Raw genomic sequence first — 13,708 nt, 5'->3', positions numbered from 1 at the left:
CTTAGGAATGTTCTCTAGATCTGCCTAAAAGCATAGCTCCCAAGCTAGAGATGGGGAAAAGAAGGATTGAGTGTGCTGAGGAGTTAGTGTTTTAGAGTTTGTAAATGCAACTGATAAAATACATTCCTTCTGTGCTTTTGCCCCATCAGGTACCTTCTCAAACCAGATTTCATGAGACGGCCCGATCGAACATTTGATCCTTTCTCTGAAACTCCTGTTGACGGGGTGATAGCAGCCACTTGCTCAGTGCAGGTAAGGTCCCTGCTCTTGACAGCACAGTATAAATGTGTAGGTAGGTGGTCCTGGAAAAGTCTCAAGAAGTCACATTTGAAATGTTTAATGTCAAGGGTTAAGATCCATGTGTTGCTCTCAAATTTGACTTGAAATTCCCCCTTTTTTTTCTTAAGAGATACATTTTTTCCCCCGCTAGTAAAAGTACTAGCTATGTTTAGTGAAATTCAAGAGATTAAAAAGTACCTAACAGAGGATATGGAGCAACAGAAACTCGAATTCATTGTTGGTGGGATTGCAAAATGGAACCCACAACTTTGGAAGGCAGTTTGGTGATTGCTTACACAACTAAACCTGCTTTTACCATGCGATCCAGCAATCACGCTCCTTGGTAGTTACTCAATGAATTGAAAAATATGTCAAAAAAGAAAAAGCTACACAGGGATGTTTGTAGCAGTTTTATTCATAATTGCCAAAATTTGGAAGCAACCAAGTTATCCTTCAGTACGTGAATGAAAAAAAAAACAAAACAAAAAACCACACAAAACAAACCTGTGGTCCAGACAATGAAATTTTAATCAGTGCTAAAAGGAAATGAGCTATTGAGTCATGAAAACGCATGAAGGAAACAAACTCACATTACTAATGGAAGAAGCCAATCTGAAAAGGCTGCATACTGTATGATTTCAACTATATGATGTCCTGAAAAAAAGCAAAACCGTGGTTGCCATGTGTTGAGTGGTGGGGAGGAGGGGGGGAGGAATCGGCAGAGCACAGAGGATTTTAGGGCCGTGAAACTGTTCTATATGGCACTGCAATAGCGGAACACATCACGTGACATTTGATCAAATCCATAGAATATACAACATCGAGAGTGAAAATGTAATGTAAACTATGAACTTTAGGTGATAATGGTATGTCAGTGTTTATTGATGCAACAAATGTACCACTCTGATGAGAAATATCCATAACGCAGAAGGTTGTGTGTGTCAGGATGGGAGATATATGCAAACTCTCTTTACTTTCTGCTCAAAAAGTAAACTCTCTTTACTTTTTGCCAAATTGAACATAAAATTGCTCTAAAAAAATAAAGTTTATTAGTGGAAATAATACCCACCGTATTATTCCATTTCTACAAATTTCTAGAAAATACAAACTAAGGTATAATGACCTTAGTAAATTAGTAGTTTCCAGGGGACAGAGCTGGGGGGAGGGATTGCTAAGGGGCACAAAGGAACCCTGGGGGGTGATGGAAATGTTTGTTGTCTTAATTGTGGTAATGGTTTCCCAGGTGTGCCCATATGTCAAAACTGATATCATGGTGCGCTTTAAATATGTAGTTGATTGTATGTCAGTTATACCTCAAAAACCGGTTTCAAAATTATTACATAATGGGTAATATGAAAAAAAACTGATAAATGGCTATAGTCATTTAGAAAGTAAATGGAAAATCATCTTTCCATAGCTTTATAATAATAAACAGAATTTAATGTTGGTCTTTACAAATATATAACACGTAGCTGACTGGTGTTAATATCAATAAAGAATACAGTCATTCCTTTTCTTCCTGTGTGTGTCTTTTCAAGACTTTTAAAAGAATTCAGTAAAAGTACGGTAAGGCAGCATTTTGGAGCTATGAAGTGATCTTAGGGCATTTAAACCCATCACTTCCTTTCATAGGTGTGGGCACTTAGATGAGATGAAGATACTTGGAGACTATTTCTTTGTATTATGTGATTTGTATATATATTTGCCTTGTTCTTTTTCTAGGCAGTTCTCCAGGCTAGTACCTCTGCCTAAAATAGTTTTTTGCATAGAGTAGTTGCTTAATACTGTTTTTGTTTAATAAGGAGTGAAGCCCTTCTTTCCATAAATAATTGAAATTTCTAAAGTTGAACAGAGAGATTATTATTACTTCTTGATTATTCTTTGCTTCTGATGATTACACAGACTTTACTCCTCTCTCTTGTCCTATTGCTATAGGTCATATCAGGTCAGTTCTTATCAGATAAGAAAATTGGCACATACGTAGAAGTGGATATGTATGGGTTGCCCACTGACACTATACGTAAGGAATTCCGAACTCGCATGGTGATGAACAACGGACTCAATCCAGTTTACAATGAAGAATCATTCGTATTTCGGAAGGTAGGACGTTTTCAATGTGCCAGACTCACTATGCTCCCTTAGGAGCCATGTTTTCATGCATAGACACTGCATGATAGAAGAACAGTTATTCAACCCAAAATGTCTTTTTTTTTTCCTTCTCCTCATGGGTTAGTGCTGTAGCTGTCATGATTATTGTTGCTGTTTGTCCCCATCCTTCTCTTGGCTCTTCTCTGCTTCTTGGAGGGGCCCATCTCCTATGTGGCAATGCCTGGGCCCCAGGTGTGCAATCTGCTGAGAATGCATCCTTGCTTGTGGACACCATTGTACATGGGAGAGTTCTTCCCTGCCCTAGCAGCAGCTGGTAACTTACACTGTTCCTTTAGCCAGGAGGGCAAGTAGTGTTTCACTATAATTAAGGCCAATAAATATCTTCAAATGGGGAAGTTGGTATTGTCCTGTGTCTCCAGAGAATGTGATACCTGTTGCTACCTGCAGGTCTGTGCTTCATGTGCTACTTTGTGTACTTTGGGTGTTTTTTTAATACTATAATTTGATCCTAAGAACAACCGTAGCTATTCTCTTATGATTAAGTTTTTAACCTTGTAATTGTTTTTCACTTTGTTTCTCTCTTGTCAAATGAAAACATATTGAAAAATTCATTCATTAGCTGTGTTGTCTTTAAGAATGTCTGTTTCTCTCACTTTTTCTGTTATCCTGACCAAAATGGTTTCTTGCTTCTTCTCTAGGCACAGCTTTTCCAGGTGTTTCTGCTCCATTTGTGTGTCATGCAGCACAGATAATCGGTTTCTTGTCTTAATTGCATAGGGATTATTCACCTCAGAATGGACCATCTCATTTACAGAAAGCTGTTTAGGGGAGATTGATGTAGGGACAATGAAACAGGTTATTTGGGGATTTAGGTTCTCCCTGTGATGTGAATACCATTATCATGCAAACCCTGCACTATCACTTGCTCTACTGCTGTGAGTGAGGGATAAATTGCATACACACCTGTCATCTTTCTCTCTTCCCTGTTTTATTTTCAATTTGTTATAGCCGGGTCTGTTGTCCTTTGGGCCAGTGTTCTTCATCATAATGAGTAATCCTGATACATAGTTCTAAAAATTCAGAACTCTCACTGCAGAGGCTTTTTGTTTTCATGAGTAAGGAGATACCAAACTTGGTTTTTATATGTGATACTAGAGGCCTGGTGCACGGATTTGTGCACCAGTGGGGTCCCTCGGCCTGGCCTGTGGGGATCGGGCCAAAACCAGCTCTCCAACATCCCCCGAAGGGTCCTGAATTGCAAGAGGGCACAGACCAGCCGAGGGACCCCACCGTGCACGAATCCGTGCACCAGGCCTCTAGTATGCATACAAGATCTTTGGTTAATCTCTTCTCACCTTCCCCACCTTCCCTCTGAGAGTCATCACTCTATTCCATGTTTCCATGCCTGTGGCTTCTGCTCCTGCATTGAGCATCTGCCCCCTGGTGGTCAGTGCATGCCATAGCTACCAGCCTGTTGGCCTGTCACTTAGGCTTGTATATACATAGACTAGAGGCCCGGTGCACAAAAATTTGTGCACTCGGGGCGGGGGGGGGGGGGCGGTGTCCCTCAGCCCGGCCTGTGCACTCTCGCAGTCTGGAACCCCTCGGGAGATAACGACCTGCTGGCTTAGGCCTGCTCCCGGATGGCAGAGGGCAGGCCTAATCCCTAGGTGCAGCCTCTGGTCCAGCTCAGAGCAGGGCTGATTGAGGAATTGGGGCGCCGCCCCCTGTCATGCACAGAGCAGGGCGGATTGGGAGGTTGTGTTGCCACCCTCAGTCACGCTCAGGGTAGGCCCGATTGGGGGGTTGGGGCACCGCCCCCTGTCACACTCAAGGCAGGGTCAATGGGGAGGTTGCAGCGCCACCCACTGTCACACACAGAGCAGGGCCGATCAGGGGGTTGGGGAGCTCCCCCCTGTAACGCGCAGAGCAGGGTCAATCAGGGGGTTGGGGAGCTCCCCCCTGTCACGCACAGAGCAGGGCCGATAAGGGGGTTGTGGAGCTCCCCTCTGTCACGCACAGAGCAGGGCCCATCAGGGGGTTGGGGAGCTCCCCCCATCACCCACAGAGCAGGGCGGATCAGGGGGTTGGGGCACCGCCACTGTCACACTCAGGGCAGGGCCGATGGAGAGGTTATGGCTCTACCCCATCACACACAGAGCAGGGCCCGTGGGGTGGGGGGGTTGGGGTGCCGCACCCTGTCACACACAGAACCGCAGGGCGATCAGGAGGTTAGGGAGCTCCCCCCTATCAGGCACAGAGCAGGGCCGATCAGGGGGTTGGGGCGCCTTCCCCTGTCAGGAACAGAGCAGGGCCAATAGGGAGGTTGTGGCCCCGCCCCCTGTCACACACAGAGCCACAGGGCAATCAGGGGGGTTGGGCTCTGCCCCCTGTCATGCTGATCCCAGTACCGGGAGACCTCGCGGCTCCGCTGATCCCTGTGCTGGGAGGCATATTACCCTTTTACTATATAGAATAGAGGCCTGGTGCATGGGTGGGGGCCGGCTGGTTTGCCCTGAAGGGTGTCCTGGATCAGGGTGGGGGTCCCCACTGGAGTGCCTGGCCAGCCTGGATGAGGGGATGATGGCTGTTTGCAGCTGGTCACACACCCTCCAGGGTAGGGGTCTCCACTGGGGTGCCTGGCCAGTCTGGGTGAGGGGCTGAGGGCTGTTTTCAGGCTGGGACTGAAGCTCCCAACTGCTCCTTTTTTTCTATTTTTTTTTTTAATTCTGGGTCAGCTTTAGCTCTGAGGCTCCAGCTCTTAGGCCTCTGCTCCTGAAAGCAGGTATCTGGTTTGTTTCGGTTCTACAATCGAAACTCTGTATCAACTCCAGGTCTGAGATACCAGCTAGCTGAAAGCTGGTTTCTGGGGTTTTGTTTAACTTCTATTTTTGTAACTATGTTTCAAACTGCCAGCTCAGAGGCCTGCAGTGGCAAGCGGGGAACGTTGGAGTCCTCCGTCACTGAAGCAAGCAAGCCTCATGTTAGTTTCAAGCTGCCTGGCTGTCGGCCGCCATCTTGGCTGACAGTTAATTTGCATGTCACCCTGATTAGCCAAGGGAAGGGTAGCGGTCATACGCCAATTACCATGTTTCTCTTTTATTAGATAGGATTACTGGCCCCAGAAACAAATGCCAATTCTGGATACTGAAGTTAAATTATCTATTATTGACATTAAACACTTTGTTTCCTTTTCTGTGTTATTGTTTTTATTCTTTGCAGTAATCTCACAGGTAATAAACCTCCATTCATCACATGAGGAACAATAGAGTGACTGAAGTTGGCTGAATTTTAGCTTTTTGCCTTTTCATCTTAAGTTGGAATAAAATGATCACCCCTAGGCAGAAATAGGCAATCAATATATCATCTAACTTTAGACATTGTACTCAAATCAGTCCAGATATCCTGGATTGCTCTTAGCTACTAGTAATTAAAAGGCACTGCTGATAAAAAAACAGCCTGACAGTTGTGGCTCAGTGGTTGGGCATCAGCCTATGAACCAGGAGGTCACGATTCAATGCCCAGGTTGCAGGCTTGAACCCCAGTAGGGGGCATGCAAGAAGCTGCTGATCATTAATGAGTCCATCTCATTCTCCCTCTTCCTTCCTCTCTGAAATCAATAAAAATATATATATATTTTAAAAAAACATTGGGTTTTCTTTTGTAATGTTGCTATTTTGTATCTGAATAGGGTTTCTGTTCTCTGAGCTCAGGTTTTATGTCCATTTATTCAGTTTGGGAATGGCAAGAGTAGATATCTTGGTTCTATGTTAATGTTTCTAGCTGTCCCATCTTACTCTACTTAATATCCCAAAATGTGTTAAAAATTGAGGAATGCAAGAAAAAAGGGAGACTTCAAATTTATATATAAATTATATTTTATACATAAAGCTTTTCTTCAGAGACACTTTCTACATTCTTTTTTTTTTTTGCCGCCCCCCCCCCCACCCCCATCGCGCTCCCCCTCTACATTCTTAAGAACAGGCAGAATTAGATGCCAGAAGCAGCCCAGGTAGCAGACAGACCACCAGATTAGACGTCAAGAGTCCCGATTGCCAGGCCCAATTATCGCTGACTACCTCTGAGATGAAGGAAAGTCACTTATTTGTCAGGGCCTCCTTTTGCTCATCCATTTCAATGGTTGGGGATTGGGAAAGATGACAGGGATTGGGCTAGTGATCTTTCACATCCATTCCTTCCAAAATTTTCATTGAGGTGATTTCCAGGAAACCTGCCCCATTGCCTTTCTCAATGGCTTGGGCGCTGTGGCTTATACAGCATACTCTAGGAATGCAGATGGATCGGTCCATTTTCAACCATAAAGGGGCCTTGAAGAGCAGTGTGGATGTGATCCTCATTCCTAGAATCGTGGTTCTTGGGAGCTGCTTTCCTAAACTCAGTGAAAAGTACCATTCTTCATTTGCAGGTAATCCTCCCTGACCTGGCAGTCTTGAGGATAGCAGTGTACGATGACAACAACAGGCTCATCGGCCAGAGGATTCTCCCACTGGATGGCCTCCAAGCTGGCTATCGACACATATCCCTTCGAAATGAGGGAAATAAACCATTATCACTGCCAACAATTTTCTGCAATATTGTGCTTAAAACATATGTGCCTGATGGATTTGGAGGTAAATTAAACATTTGGGCTCAGAATATGGTATCTATGTTTATATATCTATATATCTTATCCATATATGTATATATCTACAGCTATATCTATAATAATAAAAGTGTAATATTCTAATTAGACTGGAGGAAGCCGGGCCTGCGAGGGAAGCCCGGGTCCCAGGTGCCAGAGGGAAGCCGGTGCCAGCAGCCGGGGAAAGGAAGGCCTACTCTTGCACGAATTTCGTGCATCAGGTCTTTAGTATACATATATATGTGGCCCCAAATTACAAGATTATAAAATATTTTACCACTGGCTTAAGAAAACCTGTTCCTCCAGTGCTGCCAACCCTGGTAGCCTCAGGGTCCATACTAAAAGTGAGAGGGCAAGGTTAGATTCTTTTTAAGGTTCTTTCTTATTTTTAAACATAATTTTATGTTGTTTATCAGTTTGTCAAATATGTTTGCGAAGGATATATTTTACACCATCATTCAAAGGGGAGGGAAACATAATATTGAAACATTGATATTGACTGGTATCACTAAAAGATTTAAATCGAACTCAGCTCTCAACATGCCTGGAGTTCCTTCCAAATCCACAAGAGAGTTCAATTTCCCCAAAAAAGGTCTTAGTCCTCATTCCACAGAAGACCACCTTTGGTTTTCCTGAGGTGACCAATGGGAGGAATCTAAAGCTGGGCCAAGTCACAGGATTTTGTTTAAACATAAATATATTAATATTTTATAAACTCCAACTAAGCCAAGAACAAAGATTTTCAGTATTCTCAGAGTCTGTTCAGTGAAATGGACACAGTACAGCAGAGCAATTGCATCAAATTAACCCACAGTTCAAACACTCACTCCACTACTGGCCAGGTGACTTTGGGACAGTGACAGAACCTCTCAAACCTCTCATTTCCCCACCTCTAAAGCAAACATACTAATACTACCTGCCTCATAGCATTCTTGCAGGATGCCCATCATTATGCTATTGCCAGAGCCAGGCTCAAAAATGTGTGCATGCTTGTACGTGTGGCTCTAAGTACAACTGTGATTTCTATACTGGAACACATCAGAGTTTGACTTGGGGAATTGGAGGTTATTTTGTTGTTTGATTGTAGTAATGCATGCTGCTCTGGGGGAAAGATTTTCTGCAAGTAGTCCTCAACTTTTAAAACCTGATTGCTGGTTCAAAAAGCCACAAGGATTTTTCAGTCCCCAAATCCAGAGTAAAGACTTCTTCCTTCCTCCTTCCCCTGTGTTTTATTTAAAAAAAAAAAAATTAAAAGAAGCCTATTAGAAGCGACAGCATATAGTAGAAGATGTGAGAGACATAAAAGAAGCTGGGAGAGGGTGCTGTGGGCCAGGTAAGTGGATTAGAAAGGTATTATAGCTACTCAGAAAATGGACTATGTAAGCAGCCCTTAAAAAATAATGTAGTTTATCTTGCCCAGTGTGAGCATCACCCATGCATTGAAAGGTCGCTGGTTCAATTCCTGCTCCGGGCACTTGCCCAGATTGTGGGTTAGACCCCTGGTCAGATGCATGCAAGAGGCAGCTGATTGATCTCTCTCTCTCTCTCTCATTGACTTATTAAAAAAATCAATTAAAGCATATTTTAAAAAATAGCAACAATATAGCATTTATGTATTGCTGATATGGAAGTGTTTCTAAGATATGTGAAGTTTAAAAATAAAAAAAAAAATAGGTGGAGAAAACTATAAATCCATATGGAGTTCTGAAAAAAATAAGAATACAAGAAATGGGTAATGGTAGTTACCCACTGAGTATAGAATTGGCAGGAGAGGAGATTTTTACTGCCGGGGTCCAACCCCAGCAGGTCCAGGGGTTCCCAAAGGTGTAGACGGAGTCGGCGAAGAAGTAAGGACACGGAGACAGTGTTCAGTTGATCAGCAGCCTAGCCAGGATCTCTAGCCAGGATCTCCAGCCAAGTTCTGGTCTGGATCTCCAGAGAGGTTCTGCTTCGGATCTCCAGCGAGGTTCTCTAGCCATGTTCCCTCGCTAGGTTCTCCAGCCAGGTTCTGTCTGAGATCTCCAGCCAGGTTCGGTCACCAGATTCTAGTCAGGCTCTCTTGCCAACCTCTGCAGTCAGGTTCAGTCCAGGATCCCCTGCCATGCTCTCTCGCCAGGCTCTGCCTCCAGGCTCCGAGGCCAGTCCCTGTCCAGGATCCTCCAGCATGCTCTCTCCAGCAAAGTTCTTCTGTCTCTAGAGAACGTTCTGTGTAGGTTCTGTGCCTAGGCTCTGTCTCTCTTGGTCCTGTCTTCCAAGCCCTGTCTCCTAAGTTCTGTGTCTTGCTGTCTTCTGAATTCTGTCTCATGAGTTCTGTGTTCTAAGTTCTGTCTCTGTCTCTAGATTCTGAGTTCTGTGTGTTGTTGTCTTGTTACAACTGTATTTATACCAGTTGATTCAATCCTATCAATCTCTATTACAAAGGTTAGGGCGTTTCTTATCTCCATTCCAGGGAGAAAAGATTATGTAGTTTAAGCATGATTGTGCGTAGTTAAAGTGATTAATTACCCACCTGGCACTTAGTTGAGGGGTTTTGTTCCCTCCCTAACTTCAGGGGAAAATCCCTACCTGGGGATTCAACCTTTCTCGGAGAGGTGACCTTGGTTAAAACACAGAGCCAAGAAGGTGAGCAAACATATTAAGAACCGTATGCCATATATGCCAGGTCCCTTGAAACAGCAAGGATGGACCGGCTCCTGGCATTTTACTATTCATATTATATATTTGAATAGTTAAAATATATTATTTTTATTATATTATTAAAATAACATTTTCTGTTATAAAAGGGAAAAGAAAAATTTTAATTGAGAAAATTCATCTTATGAATGTAATTAGGAAAGTGATTCTGCTAGGGGGAAATTGATAAACATAATTTTTAATATTTGTAAGTTATGTACTGTTTTAAGGTAACAAGAATAATCATTCCTTCTATGGTATTAGCAAATTATGCAAAATTATATGAAATTCTATTTAAAGTACTTGGAACTCTTCAAATGATGTTATATAAAAGATGGGATTTTACTGTATTGTTGAAATAACACTGGAGAAATATTTCAGTTTATCTACCATGGGACAAAATTGGCTTTAAATATGCATTGGTGTTCTCTATCTAAAAATCAGCTTCGTGCCAGTGGCATCTACTATGCTTCAAGTACTTTTGATACTCATCATCTCACTGAATTCTCACCATATCCTGCAGGGTGGGTAGTATCAGTTTTAATTTACAGATTAAGAAACTAAATCTGGGGACATTAAGACTTGCTCAAGGTCACACAAGTAAATAGTCAGGAACCTCAGGCAATGTACTTCCTGCTGTATTTGGGGAGAACCAAAGGGAAAATCATCTGGCTTTACTTATTTCTTGCTTTCAGCAACTAGCTCTGCTTAATGAACTTGTTTTATGTCGTAGGAGAAGGAACTTAGAGGGCACAATGTGGGTCCAGGATTCTGAATAGTGTATTAGCTGCATTTTCTTGGATTTTTTAGTAAAACAGAATTAACAGCTCAGTGTTCTATTTATTCCCCAGATATTGTGGATGCTTTATCAGATCCAAAGAAGTTTCTTTCAATTACGGAAAAAAGAGCAGACCAAATGAGAGCTATGGGCATTGAAACCGTAAGTAGCAATAGTCAATTAAAGACAGCAAGTGGGGAAGTTTAGTTGACCAACAGTGATTAAAAGAGCAAGACAAAGTGATAAATTACTATAACAAGTTCAAAGAAGGTTTTTGAAATGGAATTTATCAATTCACCAAAATGTTTCAAAGGTCAGTGAGAGGGTAGCATCTTATCTAATAAAAGAGAAACATGCAAATTTACCATACTTCTGCTACACCCACAAGCCATGCCCACCAGCCAATCAAGAGCGAGTATGCCAATAAACCCAACCAAGAAGGCAGTGGCCAGGAAGCTGGAGCAAACGGGAGGCTTGGGTTGCCCCTGGCGATGGAGGAAGCCAAGCTTCCTGCCTGCCCTGGCCGGCTGTGGGCTCCGCTCAAGGCTACAAAGTTTTAATTATAGAAGATAAATAAATCCCAGATACCTGCTTCCAGCTGCTGTGGCCTCCGCTCAAGGAGGGTCTGGGAGCCTGGGTTGCCCAGAGCTGTGGCCAGCTGGCAAACAGCCATCAGCCACTCACCCAGGCTGGTCAAGCACCCCAGCAGGGACCCCCACCCTGAAGGGGGTGTGGCCAGCCTGCAAAAAGCCCTCAGCCCCTCACCCAGGCTGGCCACGCACCCATCGGGTGAAGGTCCTTGCTGGGGGTCTTGGCCAGACTGCAAGCAGCCATCAGCCCCTCACCCAGGCTGGCTACACCCTCATGGGGTGAGAGTCCCCACTGGGGGGCTTGGCCAGCCTGAACACAGCCCTCAGCCCCTCACCCAGGCTGGCCAGGCACCCCACCCAGTCCCCCCATCCTGAATGGGGTGTGGCCAGCTTGAAAATAGCCCTCAACCCCTCACCCAAGATGGCCACACCCCCTCACCCCACGGGGGCGTGGCCAGCCTGCAAACCACCACAGGCCCCTTGCCCAGTCCTCCCCACAGCTCAAGGGAACCCCCACCCTGATCCAGGACACCCTTCAGGGCAAACCAGCCAGCCCCCACCCGTGCACCAGGCCTCTATCTATACTAATAAGAGGGTAATATGCTAATTAGACTGGGAGACCTTCCAGGAGACCTCCTAGACATTCTTCTGGACAAAGCCATAGTGGCAGGGCCTAGGTAGAGGCGATTAGAGTCCAAGAGGGGAGGGCAGTTGTGGGTGATCAGGCTGGTGGGGGGCAGGGTCGTTGGGGGTAAACAGACCAGCAGGGGGGCCAGTTGGGGGCAAGCAGGCCATCAGTGGGGGTCAGTTGGAGGTGATCAGGACAGTGGGGGGGGCAGTTTGGAGTGAGCAAGCCAGCAGGGGGGCAGTTGCGGGTGATCAGGCTGGCGGGGGGGCATTTGGGGGCAAGCAGGCCTGCGGCAGGGGGCAGTTGGGGGTGAGCAGGCCAGCAGGCAGAGTGGTTAGGGGCAATCAGGCAGGCAGGCAGGCAGGTGAGTGGTTAGGAGCCAGCAGTCCCAGATTGCGAGAAGGATGTCCGACTGCCGGTTTAGGCCCAATCCCTGTAAACTGGCAATAGGACATTCTTTGAGGGGTCCGAGATTGAAGAGGGTGCAGGCCAGGCTGAGGAACAACCCCTCCCCCGTGCATAAATTTTGTGCTCCGGGCCACTTGTATTTCATAAAATGTGACCACCATCTCAAAATCCCACTTCTTCAACATGGCTTAACTCACATCTGGGGACCCTTTCCCCATTAGAAACAAAATTGAAAATAAAAATCCATTGTTTAAAATATAGAATGCTTTGCCCTGCTGATGTGGCTCAGTGATTATAGGTTGACCCATGAACCAGGAAGTCACAGTTCAATTCCCAGTCAGGACACATACCCTGGTTGCAGTTCTATCCTCAGTAGGAGGCAGTGGATCAGTTATTTTCTCTCATCATTGATGTTTCTATCTCTCTATTCCTCTCCCTTCCTCTTTGAAATCAATAAACACACACACACACACACACACACACACACACACGATGATTTTGTGATTTTTGTGATACATCGAAATACCAACCAGCCCAACTCAGTAAATTAATGAAAGTGACATGGATTATTTTGTTATTTTTTTTAACAGTCTTATATCCAACCTTCTCCCATGTCAGTGCACAGATGTGTTGTTTGTTTCTTTGATTTTAAGGCACACTCAGTTTAGAGTGTAAGCAACAATCTCTCCAGAGCTAGCAAAAGAGAAGGTATACTCTGCTTATAAAGGAATTGGATCTTCTTACCTTGGCTTCTTCCTTTGCCTCAAGCCTGAGGAAACCTTGTAATGTTTACTCCTGCCAGGAAAAGACCCAACTATGAGACAGTTTCAGGGGAGAAGTTAAGTGGCACAGACTGGACTCGGTAAAATAGAGAATGTGCAAGGCAGTTGAACTTGAGCTGGCATTCACTTGGGATAACATACACATTTCCGTTCCAGAGTGACATAGCTGATGTGCCCAGCGACACCTCCAAGAACGACAAGAAAGGAAAGGCCAACACTGCCAAAACAAATGTGACCCCGCAGAGCAGCTCGGAGCTCAGACCAACCACCACGGCCGCCCTAGGGTCCGGCATGGAAGCCAAGAAAGGTAAAGGAATGTTGTTTGGGCTCCTTATCTATTCTGGAACTTTTAGACTCCTTTTAAAATGTATTTTATGAGGGTATTTAGAATTGTTAATTTTGTCAATTTTCATTGTCCCATAAAACTCAAGAGCAGAATGTTTTCTTGTGGATTGGGCAAACTGCTTAATTTCCCTGATTATTTAATAGAGAGTCAACATTTACGTTTCATCTGCTAGATCCCCTGCACCTTAGTTACACTGAGCACAATTCCCATAGTAATAGAAGATGTTTAATTCACTGTCCTTTTAGGGAAGCACTTTTACACGCTAAATTTCATGAACGCTTCCCCCCTCTCTTCTGGACATTCCACAATAGACACTTACCTTCCAAGATTCACTCCTATGCCCTATGCTGCCTCTTACTATCCACAATAAAGCAGAGAATTAGCTTGAGACCTCAGACTTAAGAGATAGGAGAGCAACCTCATATTCCCTTGACACTCGTATCATAAAATGTTACAGATCACAGACTGATTTA

At 44.5% G+C, this 13,708-nt stretch overlaps 1 protein-coding gene across 8 annotated transcripts in view; it reads left to right on the top strand.

The window, feature by feature from the left end:
* Positions 1-13,708, top strand: part of PLCB4 (phospholipase C beta 4) — a 380,146-nt gene that overhangs the window by 340,049 nt on the left and 26,389 nt on the right. For all 8 annotated transcript variants that reach the window (XM_059705568.1, XM_059705565.1, XM_059705567.1 and 5 more), the window contains 5 exons: positions 150-252; positions 2,215-2,379; positions 6,815-7,019; positions 10,555-10,643; positions 13,046-13,196. In XM_059705568.1, the coding sequence (XP_059561551.1) occupies positions 150-252; positions 2,215-2,379; positions 6,815-7,019; positions 10,555-10,643; positions 13,046-13,196 (713 nt within the window). The remainder of the gene's footprint in view (positions 1-149; positions 253-2,214; positions 2,380-6,814; positions 7,020-10,554; positions 10,644-13,045; positions 13,197-13,708) is intronic.

The sequence above is a fragment of the Myotis daubentonii genome, chromosome 8 (assembly GCF_963259705.1).
Source record: "Myotis daubentonii chromosome 8, mMyoDau2.1, whole genome shotgun sequence".
Lineage (NCBI taxonomy): Eukaryota > Metazoa > Chordata > Mammalia > Chiroptera > Vespertilionidae > Myotis > Myotis daubentonii.
Note: the sequence above shows the minus strand (reverse complement) of the source record. Positions and strands in the feature narration are given on the sequence as shown.